Source organism: Theropithecus gelada, chromosome 17 (assembly GCF_003255815.1).
Source record: "Theropithecus gelada isolate Dixy chromosome 17, Tgel_1.0, whole genome shotgun sequence".
NCBI lineage: Eukaryota > Metazoa > Chordata > Mammalia > Primates > Cercopithecidae > Theropithecus > Theropithecus gelada.
In genome coordinates, this window is record NC_037685.1 from 91,335,363 (window position 1) to 91,348,987 (window position 13,625).

Sequence of the window (13,625 nt, forward strand, 5' to 3'; positions counted from 1 at the left end):
ACCAAGCAGACCTAATAGACATCTACAGAACTTTCCACCTGTAATCAAGAGCATATATGTTCTTCTCAGCACTACGTTGTACTTAACTCTAAAAATGACCACATAATTGGAAGTAAAACACTCCTCTGCAAATGTGAAAGAACCAAAATAATAACAAACAGTCTGTCAGACCACAGTGCAATCAAATTAAAATTCAGGATTAAGACACTCAAAACAGAGCGGAATTATTTGGAAACTGAACAACCTGCTCCTGAATGACTACTGGGTAAATAATAAAATTAAGGCAGAAGTAAATAAGTTCTTTGAAACCAATGAGAACAAAGACACAGCGTACCAGAATCTCTAGGACACATTTAAAGCAGTGTGTAGAGGGAAAGATCAGCACAAGACAAGGATGCTCTCTCTCACCACTCCTATTCAACATAGTATTGGATGTCCTGGCCAGGGCATTCAGGCAACAGAAAGAAATAAAGGGTATTCACACAGGAAGAGAGAAAGTCAAATTGTCTCTGCTTGCAGATGACATGATTGTATATTTAGAAAACCCCATTGTCTCAGTTCAGAAATCTCCTTAAGCTGATAAGCAACTTTAGCAAACTCTCAGGATACAAAGCCAATGTGCAAAATCACAAACATTCCTATACACCAATAATACGAAAACAGAGAGCCAAATCGTGAGTGAAGTGCCATTCACAATTACTGCAAAGAGAATACCTAGGAATCCAACTTACAAGGGATGTGAAGGACCTCTTCAAGGAGGACTACAAACCACTTCTCAAGGAAATAAGAGAGGGTACAAACAATTGGAAAAATATTCCATGCTCATGGATAGGAAGAATCAATATTGTGAAAATGGCCATACTGCCCAAAGTAATTTATAGATTCAGTGCTATCCCCATCAAGCTACTATTCATTTTCTCCACAGAATTAGAAAAAACTACTTTAAATTTCATGTGGGACCAAAAAGGAGCCCATGTAGCAAAGACAATCCTAAGCAAAAAGAACAAAGCTGGAGGCATCATGCTACCTGACTTCAAACTATACTACAAGGCTATAGTAACCCAAACAGCATGGTATTGGTACCAAAACAGATATATAGACAAATGGAACAGAACAGAGACCTCAGAAATAACACCACACATCTGCAACCATATGGTTTTTGACAAACCTGACAAAAACAAGCAATGGGGAAAGGATTTCCTATTTAATAAATTGTGTTGGGAAAACTGGCTAGCCATATGCAGAAAACTGAAACTGGATCCCTTCCTTACACCTTATACAAAAATTAACCCAAGATGGATTAAAGACTTAAATGTAAGACATACAACCATAAAATCCCTGGAAGAAAACCTGGACAATACCATTCAGGACGTAGGCATGGACAAATACTTCATGACTAAAGCACCAAAAAGAATTGCAACAAAAGCCAAAATTGACAAATGGGTTCTAATTAAACTAAAGAGCTTCTGCATAGCAAAAGAAACTGTCATCAGAGTTAACAGGCAACCTATGGAATGGGAGAAAATTTTTGCAATCTGTATCTGACAAAGGGCTAATATCCAAAATCTACAAAGAATTTAAATTTACAGGAAAAAAACCGATCTTATCGGTGGGTGAGGGATATGAACAGACACTTCTCAAAAGAAGGCATTTATGTGGCCAACAAACATATGACAAAAAGCTGATCATCACTGGTCGTTAGAGAAATGCAAATCAAAACCACAATGAGATACCATCTCATACCAGTCAGAATGGCGATCATTAAAAAGTCAGGAAACAACAGATGCTGGAGAGGATGTGGAGAAATAGGAACACTTTTATACTGTTGATGGCAGTGTAAATTATTTCAACCATTATGGAAGACATTCTGGTGATTCCTCAAGGATCTAGAACCAGAAATACCACGTATGTTTATTGCAGCACTGTTTACAATAGCAAAGACTTGGAACCAACCCAAATGTCCATCAATGATAGACTGGATAAAGAAAATGTGGCACATATACACCATGGAATACTACACAGCCATAAAAAAAGAATGCGCTCATGTCCTTTGCAGAGACATGGATGAAGCTGGAAACCATCATTCTCAGCAAAATAACACAAAATCAGAAAACCAAACACCGCATGTTCTCACTCATAAGTAGGAGTTGAATAATGAGAACACATAGACACAGGGAGAGAAACATCACACACAGAGCCTGTTGGCGGTGGTGGGAGGGACAACATTAGGAGAAATCCCTAATGTAGATGACGGGTTGATGGGTGCAAGGAACCACCATGGCACTTGTATACCTATGTAACAATCCTGCACGCTCTGCATGTGTCCTAGAACTTACAATAATTTTTAAAAAGGAAAAAAAGAAACTTTGGTTTAAGTGCTTATTTTTCAAGCCAATCAGAGCTCTTTTTATAGACATTGCATAACAACACATATAAAGCAAAACAGAAGATTCAGCACTTGTAAGATTTTCATTTGCCAGTTTCTTAATTGAATTACTGGCTTCAGGGTAGAGCCCTTGGAGGAACAGGGCCAGGATAGCATGCATTTTTTAGGGCCTAATAAGCAGGCATAGTTGAAGGCAAAGATCCCCAAAGTTAAGAGTGACATTTTATACTGGATCTTGGATCCCCAAAAGGAGGGAGATAACTATGGGAGAAGACAGTGCAGTGCTTCTACCATGCATTTCATTACAAGGCAACCCAAAGCTAATCAGCTTATTTTGTAATCAGCCCATCCCCCATGGGAGTCTCATCTCTCAGTGGTGGGTGAGGATGTTTCTGTATCTTTCAGGTGGCCAAGAGCATGCTTCTCTAATTCAGATTTGCACAGTTAAGTATTTCTCTAGAACTACTATTAGCCATCTTTAAAGTATATTTCCTACCTCATTATCACACACCAAAGCTCTCTCATAATGTGAAGTAGTTTGATACCTGAAAACTCAAAACTGTCAGATAACAAAATGCAAAACAGAACAGAGCCTTTGCCTTTGATTTTGAGAGGGAACTATCTGCTTTTAATTCCTGGGGTTTCATTCTGTGGTGCCTCCTCTGTTTTCTCTAAGGAGTCCCAGCTACCAGAAGTTATCTTGGGGCCTCTTTTGTGTATATTGAGTAGCAAGACAAAAAAACGGAGAAAGTTATTTCTGTTAACTGAAAAGAAAAAAAAAAAACTTTTTCCAGAAAAACAAGATCCAAGAAGAGACAAACATAAAGGCCCTTTAAATATACTTGTAACTTAGATATTCACTTTTAATGAAGCTGGGTGCTCCTTAAGAAAATCCTTTTAACTCTCTTGTTACTCCACTTTAGCCACACCAAGCAGGTAAGATTTTCAGCTTTAATTTCACAGAAAGTAACATAGGTGAAACCAACAAGCCTTACTTATTTTATGATTTAACTGCAAATATATGAGGTATTTTCAAAGGGGTGATAAGCAGCTTTTGAAACTGTCATTGCAAAATTGTGACTGAGATATTGAAAGAGACCTGACCCAACCAAGTCCGTTTTGTTTCCAGCACCCAAGCTGTCCTTGCCCATTCCTGGGTGTAGGCTGAACCAACTTTGGGAGGAGCCTAGTTTACAGTTCATAGTCCGAAACAAAGATGATAACAGCCCCTTTTTAAGATATACTTTCCTCTTTCCTGGGGACCAGACCAGTAAACTAGCCACAAGATTAGAAACCGTGGCTTAGGAGTCATGCAGGTGGAGCCTACAAGATTTTGATCCTTTCTTAACCTCTCAAGATCAGTGCTTAAGATATTTTGTAAACCCTACCCTTAATGGATTAGCTTGCACCGCCCAGATGAATAAACTGGCTTATCTGATTTTGTGGCCCCCACCTAGGAACTGACTTAGCACAAGATGACAGCCATCATTGTAAAATGGTGGAGACTAAAAGTATTGCCATGTGTTTGAGGTCATGTTCCCAAGGACATGAAACAAGACTGAGACTTATAGCCAAGTTTGTTACTGACCATTTTGTTGGGCTAGTGTGAACAGCAGGCCAGTGGGGTCCTGGGTCCTACCTCAGGCATCCTAGCCTGAGGTACCCTTTCTTTTGATAGATCCATACAGAAAGACATGTAAAGCACACCAGATTGGCTACAGTTTAAGACTAACCTCACAAATCCTTTTTAATTAATTAAAATGTACAGAGAATATAAACAGTGATCCTTATTATTTCTTTTACTGATTTGCACAGGGAGAGAGAAGCCAAAAACCTGATTGGTTAAAAAAAAAAAAATGTTTTACCCTTTTGCCAGCATGTCAGGCTTCTGGATTTTTTTCCCTCTAGCTCAACTCTAAGCCACAAATTTTAAAGTTTGGGGAAATTAACTTTTCCAGTTTGGATGAACATTATAAAAGAATCATTTTAAACCATGAAAGAAGGAAAAACACCATAGAAAAGTCTGGGGGCTTCAATTAGGGTTGTCAAGAGGTCTTGCTTCCCTTCCTATTGGGAATGGTGTTTCCCCTATTTCTTCACCTTCCCTATTTTCTCTTCCCTTTTGGCCTATTATAGGAGAAATATTGCTCATCTCCGAAATTCTCTGTTGTCTGCAGAACTGCCTGTTTCTCAGCTGTAGTTAGGGTTTGGCTTAGAAGCAGCATAACATCCCTTCATGAGAGGTCAAACACCTGAGTTAAATTTCGGAAAGGCTTCTGTATATTTATCAGGGTCATTAGAAAATCAGCCAAAGTCTCTGTTTATTTGCCTAAGGTCCTGTAATGAGGAAGCCCTAAATGAGGGGATTCCTCAGATTGTTCCCCTGGAGGTTGTTTCCCTAACTTCAGAGAATCATTCTCCCTAGGCTTGCCTGATATGACTACTGAAAGGGCTGGGTTGATTTTGTGATGCCTGCAAATGTCTAGTAAGAAGCTATACCCTTGTGCAAAAGAAAGTTAGCTGCTTTTTCTTTAAATTTTTAGGATCAAAGGAGTCCCTGTGTTTCAGAACACACTCCAGAGTAGTACAAGCTGAAGATGATCTGTTACCCATCTAGAAATAGATGCGAGTAAAAGGTGCCCTTTAGTCTCTTTCCTTTTGGTGTGATCCATGTGGAGAGGAAGCCAGTGAAGGCATCCCTCCTGCTATTTTTTTTTCCCCTGTAGTTCCTGGGTCCCAGCACCTTACTGCCTGTGCTGCCCGTCGTTGCAGGTGTGACCCCCAGCCATGGAACCAGAGGAACTAAGTGATTGGGATTCGTCACGCTCACCCATGTGACTCTAGTCCTCTGCCTGTGATTTCTCTTTGAATTCCTTGACTTGTGTGACCTGCCTGGCTCCCCGCAAAAAATGGACCTCATGGACCTCGGGAGAGACTATGTGACAGTGGCATTTGGGCAACTGTTGCACTTCCCTTCTTAATGGAGGAAGTGTGCTGGTTTAGCTCTACATCATGCTATTATTGCCTGTGCTAAAGCATTTACCCTTAGAGAATGCTTCCAGTTAAGTTCTAAACTTAAAACCCCTTACTAATTAAGTACCCTTCTAATTGGAGGTAGAGTAGGTGCCTTAAAAGAATGTAGGAATTAGGTTGCTGTTTTCCTGCTGATGGGAAAGTATATAGACTAAAATTTGGTTTTGGAGGATATTTTACTCCTAGTCGTTGAAGGCAGAATGCTTCTGTTCACAGAAGCAGCATAAAGCCTGGTTTCTAGTAGAGAAGCACAGAAAGGGAAGAGAACTGGAAAGAGTGTTTCGGCAAATAACTGATAATGTGCCTCATAGAGAGAATCCCTATTCCACTAGGTGGCACTGTTGGCCTTGACATGCCATGTGCTCTCCAGACCAAGGGCAGAGAGACTTTGACATGCCATGTGCTTTCCATACCAACGGCAGAGATCTGGAAGTGCTATTTGCTCCTCAAGGGATGAGAGAGACATGGAAATGCCATGTGCTCTCCAGACCAAGGGTAGAGAGAGACACTCACTGTGGGGGATGGGGAGACCTTCTGTTCCTAGAAAATCACGAAGCTGCCTTCCCTTGCACTATATCCCCAGTTACTATGACATTCCCTGATCTTGCCAAACAAGATTACTACTATGAACTGTAAAACTTCCAACACACTGCATACACAGAGAGGAGAGGAGCTATGGCAGTCATAGACAGGAAAGGAGGAAATTATGATAGAAAAGTTGGAGATCCTGTCGCCAATGCCCCATCGGTGGTTGGAGTCTGGTCTGAGTCCAGAAGCCTTTGGATAACACCGGGAAGTAACCCCAGCCAGAAATCCTCAGTTTCTCCAGAACCTCTTCCAGCCCCATGTGACAGCTAATTCCTACAGGAAAGGAAACTGTTTCAAACATAGCCCACCTGCCCAGCAACCTGTGGGTACTGGGAGACTCTCCATGTTCTCTCTAGCAAGCCAGTCCCCCAAGTCTTGTCAGACTGGCAGCCATGCTAATTGTTTTTAAATGGCTGAAGGGGGCCCAGTATTTGGTTGATTTGGTTCTAGAATGGAGGATGAGAGTCCTGAAATGAAAGGACAGAGTTGGAGTCCACCTCTGTACTCACTGTTTCAATGAATGTTGTACCTTGGTATCCTGGACGAGGTCCTCAATATGAAGCGACTACATTGTCTGGGGGAGATACCCGGGGTTTGTCATCTTGCACCAGAAAAACTTAGGACACGGACAACACGGGGAGTTTAGAAGTGGAGGTTTAATAGGCAGGAGAAAAAGAAAGAGAAAGGAAAACAGGTCTCTCCCTAGTGAAAGACAGGGGACTTCTGAGAGGAAAAGAGTGGCCAACAGCAGATGCACCAAATTAAATAGTCTGGCTTGAGGAGGTGATGTCTGATTTATGTAGGGCTCACAGATTGGTTCGACCAGGTATGATGTTTACATAGTGTCCAGGGAAGACTGGCCTCCCCACCCTAATGTTATTATGCAAATGAACTTTCCTTCTCAGCCGGCATCATCTTGTCTGCTATATGGCTGACAAACAGAAGGGATGATGGAGCCACCATCTTGAATGTGTTTGGCACCACTGCTGGCATCTATGTGTGCAGCTCAATTTTACAGGCTGCTCTTTGTTAGAAAGGAAAATAATTTGTTGCTGCTTTTCATTAAAAGGAAAACCTTACCGAGGACTTCTGTATCCTCACTATCTGCTTAAATAATTTCTTCTTAACTCCTGTATCGGTAGGATTCTCCATGTGCGACATCTTAACACAGAGTTTCAAGACAGGAAAGAAAGGGGAATATTTATCTGGTTGAAGGTCTATCTTATCAGAGAAGAAAATCTTTTCTGAAATCTTCAACTGATTTCCATTTATATCTCCTTGACTAGAACTGGGTCTGATGTCCATTCCTAAATCAATCACTGATCAAGGGGAATGAGTTTATCACTAAGGGCAGGGTACCGCTTCCTTGAACATAAGGCCATCTCATTCTTAACAATAAAATAAATAAAATCAGGGTTTAAATGGCAAGACAGAGTGGATACACTGAGCTGAAAAATACATGGTCCCTAACTCAAGAATCTCTTAAACTTAAGTAAATTGAGAACACTTCTCTGGAGATGTCTTGACAAAGAACACAAGAGAACATTAGCAGATTGGGGTGTGTTGTGAGATTAAAAACATATGAAAGAAATGACATCATAAAGATGATGGAGTAGAAAGTTCAAGGAATTTGCCCCTCTACTGAAGTCCTATATTCTCTACTGAAGTGGCTGTTGAGCTGGCAAGCACTGTCCAAAGCAACCATTTTAGAACTCTGGATCCTAGTCAAACACTTGTAGCATCCAGGGTAAGTAAATGATGAAGAAAGAGGCTGGTCACTGGCTGACAATGGAGATGATGGAACAGAGACTTCAGTGGACACACATCAGAAGGAATATATTTCTTGCCAAAAAAGTTCAGAAAAGTCACTAAGCAAACTGATGACTGTAACCTTCATCAAGTAACAGTAGTGATCCTTGGGGAGGAGGCACAATCTGACTTTCAGTTACCTAATTACAGGATTCAAAATGTCCAGTTCCCAACAAAAAATTACAAAGCCTACAAAGAAGCTGGAAAGTTTAGCCCATTCACAAGAAAAAGAGAAATCCATAGAAACCGTGCCTCAAATAGCTCATGCATTGGATTTAACTAGACAAAGACTTTAAATGAACTGTCTTATATATGCTCAAAGGTCTGAGAGAAATCATTGACAAAGAACTAAAGAAATCAGGAAAACAATGTATGAACTTATTAACTATTAGATATATAAAGTTATGTTTTTCTCAGCTGGGGTTAGCTCAAGAAATTTCTTTGTAGGATATGTTTATACTCCTTAAGTGGTTCTTGAATTCTATTCAGGTCTAGATTTTTAAAAGAGATTTGGATTCTGGCATTTGTAAAGTAGACTTTCCTGTTGGGGTATAGCTGTCAAAGGCATCATAGATAGTATTGCTAATGAATATAGAATACTCAAGTAATAGTTTAAAAAAAAAGCTCCTGGGGGGTATCATTTTGTTAGCTTCAATACTTTACATTTTTGGAGAGGTGCTGTATGAATTACATTTCTCTTCTAGTATGGAGAAGTATCAAAAAATTTTCATTTTTTACCATGGAAAAGTTTCATTAGGTAGTTTTCTCCTCACTGTCTATATTATTTTCAAAGGCCATACTCTAACATACCATAAAATTTCTTTTTTGTGCATTGCTTTTGCAGTGTTACTTGTGAGGTCAGAGAATACTCAAGGCACAACCCCACATATCATACAGATTCTTCCTTGCCTCTTGTAAAAAATCAGCAAGAGACTGTTGTATTAGAATGACATTTTTACATAAGTATGAGATGTAATTTTTAGTTAAGACTGTAAATAGTTAAAAGTTTATGCATTGCCTTATGTGTGGGCTACCAACCAGCTTTTCTCTTTATTCCTTCCAGGTTGATGAGAAAGCTCTGAAGCACATAACAGAAATGGGCTTCAGTAAGGAAGCATCCAGGCAAGCTCTTATGGATAATGGCAACAACTTAGAAGCAGCATTGAACGTGCTTCTTACAAGCAATAAACAGAAACCTGTTATGGGTCCTCCTCTGAGAGGTATAATTTATTAAACAGTGTGCCAGATAGTATTGTTTGCTTTTTAGATGAATATTTCTTATTGACAGAGGCTGTTAGCTGTGAGGGCTGTAATTTTATTTAACGTTGTGGTAAGTGGAAGGAACACCAGTTTGGGAACCACAGAGACATTTGTAGTCTCAGTCTCGTTGTCTTCATCTTTGTACAAAATGGGTCTAACAACAACAACAAAACAAAAACAAAGTGGGTCTAACAATGACTTATTTAACAAGGTTGTTATGAATAGCAGAGAAAATATGTGACTGGGTTCTATTATTTCTAGAACTCTGCCACCTGAGTAAATGACTAAGCTTTTAAAAATTAACAAAAATATTACATTTACTTGGTGATATTATTATTATTATTATTTTTTGAGATGGAGTCTCACTCTGTCACCCAGGCTGGAGTGTAGTGGCACGATCTTGGCTCACTGCAAGCTCTACCTCCTGGGTTCATGCCATTCTCCTGCCTCAGCCTCCCGAGTAGCTGGGACTACAGGCGCCTGCCACCACACCTTGCTAATTTTTTTGTATTTTTAGTAGAGATGGGGTTTCACCATGTTTGCCAGGATGGTCTCCATCTCCTGGCCTCGTGATCGGCCCGTCTCAGCCTCCCAAAGTGCTGGGATTACAGGCGTGAGCCACCGCGCCCGGCCTTGGTATTATTCTTTAATCATTGCATGGTCAAGTTTATTATGTGGTTTTTCAAGTCCCAGTCCTATATTATTTTTAAAATGTCTGTGGTTGAAGAATAAATTATAATTTTTACTTAGAAGATAGTTTATATAAACAAATTCAGACTTCTGAATAGATGATTTATTTAGAGGATTAAATGTGCTACTTAATATAATTACTTAAAAAACTTTAAAAAATTACTGAAAAGATGTAGACTATACAAAAAATATGGAAAGAAATTAAAATCCCTATTTAAAATTTTTGGTTATATGTTAGTATATATTCTTTTTGTTTTTGCATATATAGTACATATTTCTTGCTTTTACATCTAAAGGTAGAGGAAAAGGCAGGGGACGAATAAGATCTGAAGATGAAGAGGACCTGGGAAATGCAAGGCCATCAGCACCAAGCACATTATTTGATTTCTTGGAATCTAAAATGGGAACTTTGAATGTGGAAGGTAGGCTAATTTAAAGTCGATTCTTTTTCTTTTTTTCTTTCTTTCTGTGTGTGTGTGTTTTTTTGTTTGTTTTTGGTTTTTGGTTTTTTTTTTTTTAGTGTGTTCTTTATAAGAGACCAAACTTTATTTGGAACTGTATAATAAAGCAACTATAATATGAACATATATCCTGATTGTTTATTTATAAATTTACTTAATTACAAATTCCTGTTTGACAAAAGCATAGAAGAAAATGTTATATTCTGAAAACATAATGGCAGCTTATTTTGCCCCCTAACTGGGATTAGTAATCTCACCAAACTATTTTTCCCTAATTTGCTCGTATCTAGATGACAGATATAACTATGTAAACAGATTGTTGTTTTGGAAAATTTATTATATAATCTTATATAACATTTTGATTGTGAAATTGGTATATCTCTTCTTTCACCCCATATTACATAGTTTGAAAACGTTCACACAGTGAGTGAAAATGCTTTCACAATGTGATTTTTTTTTATATACTTTAGTGATTGACATATTGAAAAGAGAACCAAGTATGGTAATATGCAGCCTTTTTCTAAGCACATAATATAGTAAATATTTTCTAAAATGATAAGTTTTCAAAATACGATCCAAAAAGTTAAGGAAATATGCTTTTAAATTCAATTTCTCATTCAGATATATTTTGAATCTAGCCAAATAAGCTCATAGATAAAATGCTTTTGTAACAAATGTGAAATGTTCAGATTTCATAAAAATTGAAGCATGTTTGCTAGATTATATAGAAAAGGCAGTGTAGCATTTGAGAAAACAAAGTTTGACGTGGGCAAGATTTGTAAGCATGATGTATTAGTTTTCTGTTGCTGTGTAACAAATTACCACAAAGTTAGTGGCTTAAAACAATGCAACTTTATTACCTTATAGTTTCTTTGTGTCAGGAGTCTAGGCACAGCTTCACTGGGGCCTCTGTTTAAAGTCTCAGATGCTGATGTTAAGATTTTGGTTGGAGCAGTGATCTTATCAGAGACTTGAGGTCCTCTTACAGGCTCACCAGTTCTTACAGAATTTCATTTCCTTGTGGATACAGGACTGAGGTCCTGTTTTTTGCTTGGTGTTGCCTGGAGACTGCTTTGTCTCCTAAAAGCTGCCTTCAGATTGTTGCCACATGGGCCACCCCATAGGCAATTTACATATTGTTTGCTTCTGCAAAGCCAGCAACAGAGTCTCTGCTGCTGCTTCAGATCTTTCTTTTTCCTGACTCTGACTTAATGAGTATTTTTGTCCCAACCTCTCTTCATACTGTCCCACTGAGAACTCTTTTGATTTCCTTTCATCCTCCTATCCCCTTACATTTGCTTTTGACTCCTGTATTAGTTTGTTTTTAAGCTGCTGATAAAGACACAACCGAGACTGGGTAATTTATACAGGAAAAAGGGTGTATTGGATTTACAATTCTACGTGGCTGGGGAAGCCTCACAATCATTGTGGAAGGCAAGGAGGAGCAAGTCACATCTTACATAGATGGCAGCAGGCAAAGAGAGAGCTTGTTCAGAGAAACTCTATAAAGCCATCAGATCTCATGAGACTTATTCACTATCACGAAAACAGCACAGGAAAGACCTACCTCCATGATTTAATTGCCTCCCACTGGGTCCCTCCCACAACTTGTTGGAATTCAAGATGAGATTTGGGTGGGGATACAACCAAAACATATCATTCCACTCCTGGCCCCTCCCAAATATCATGTCCTCACATTTCAAAACCAATCATGCCTTCGCAACAGTCACCCAAAATCTTAACTCATTTCAGCATTAACTTAAAAGTCCAGTCTCATCTGAGACAAGGCAAATCTCTTCTGCCTAAGAGCCTGAAAAATCAAAAGCAAGTTAGTTACTTCCTAGATACAATGGGGGTACAGGCATTGGGTAAATACAGCCATTCCAAATAGGAGAAATTGGCCAAAACAAAGGGGCTACAGGCCCCATGCAAGTCAGAAATCCAGCTGTTAGTCAAATCTTAAAAGCTCCAAAATGATTTCCTTTGACTCCATGTCTCACATCTAGGTTACACTGACGAAAGAGGAGAGCTCCCATGGTCTTGGGCAGCTCCACCTCTGTGACTTTGCAGGGTACGGCCTCCCTCCGAGCTGTTTTAACAGGCTGGTGAGGAGTGTCTGTGGCTTTTCCAGGTGAATGGTGCAAGCTTTTGGTGGATCTACCATTCTAGGGTCTGGAAGATGGTGGCCCTCTTCTTACAACTCCACTAGGGGGTGCCCCAGTAGTGAACTCTGTGTGGGGACTCTGATTCCACATTTCCCTTCTGCACTGCCCTAGCAGAGGTTCTCTATGAGGGGCCTGCCCCTGCAGCAAACTTCTGCCTGGACATTCAGGAGTTTTCATATATCCTCTGAAATCTGGTTGGAGGTTCCCAATCCCCAGTTCTTAACTTCTGTGCACTCATAGGCTCAACATCATGTGGAAGCTGCCAAGACTTGAGGCATGCACCATCTGCAGCCACAGCCCAAGCTCTACGTTGGTCTCTTTCAGCAATGGCTAGAGTGGCTGGGATGCAGGGCACCAAGTCCCTAGGCTACACACATCATGGGGACCCTGGACCCAGCCCATGAAACCATTTTTTCCTCCGAAGCCTCCTGGCTTGTGATGGGAGGGGCTCCATGAAGACCTCTGACATGGAAGACATTTTCCCCATTATCTTAGGGATTAACATTCAACTCCTTGTTACTTATGCATATTTCTGCAGCTGATGTGGATTTATTAGAAAATGGGATTTTCTTTTCTATCACATTGTCAGTCTGCAAATTTTCCAGACTTTTATGCCATATTTTCCCATAACCTCATGATTTAGGAGACACTATAGAAGTTGATATGGTTTGGCTGTGTCCCCACCCAAATCTCATCTTGAATTCCTACATGTTGTGGGAGGGACCCAGTGGGAGGTTATTGAATCATGAGGGCAGGTCTTTCCCAAGATGTTCTTGTGATAGTGTAAATCTCATGAGATCTGATGGCTTTATAAAGTGGAATTTCCCTGAACAAGCTCTCTCTTTGCCTGCTGCCATCCACGTAAGATGTGACTTGCTTCTCCTTGCCTTCTGCCATGATTGTGGGCTTCCCCAGTCACATGGAACTGTTAAGTCCAATAAACCCTTTTTCCTGTATAAATTACCCAGTCTCAGGTATGTCTTTATCAGCAGCAGGAAAATGAACTAATATAGTAAATAGGTATCAATAGAGTAGGGCACTGCAGAAAAGATAACCCAAAAATGTGGAAGTGACTTTGGAACTGGGTAACAGGCAGAGGTTGGAATGGTTTGGAGGGCTTAGAAGAAGACAGGAAAATGGGGGAAGGTTTGGAACACCCTAGAGACTTGTTGAATGGCTTTGAACAAAATGCTGATAATGATAGGGACAATGAAATCCAGGCTGAGGTGATCT

General features: G+C 39.8%; 1 protein-coding gene across 3 annotated transcripts in view; it reads left to right on the forward strand.

Moving 5' to 3' along the window:
• TDRD3 (tudor domain containing 3) overlaps window positions 1-13,625 on the forward strand; it is a 201,819-nt gene that overhangs the window by 127,386 nt on the left and 60,808 nt on the right. For all 3 annotated transcript variants that reach the window (XM_025364720.1, XM_025364719.1, XM_025364721.1), the window contains exons 9-10: window positions 8,880-9,036; window positions 10,063-10,188. In XM_025364720.1, coding sequence (XP_025220505.1) covers window positions 8,880-9,036; window positions 10,063-10,188 — 283 coding nt within the window. The remainder of the gene's footprint in view (window positions 1-8,879; window positions 9,037-10,062; window positions 10,189-13,625) is intronic.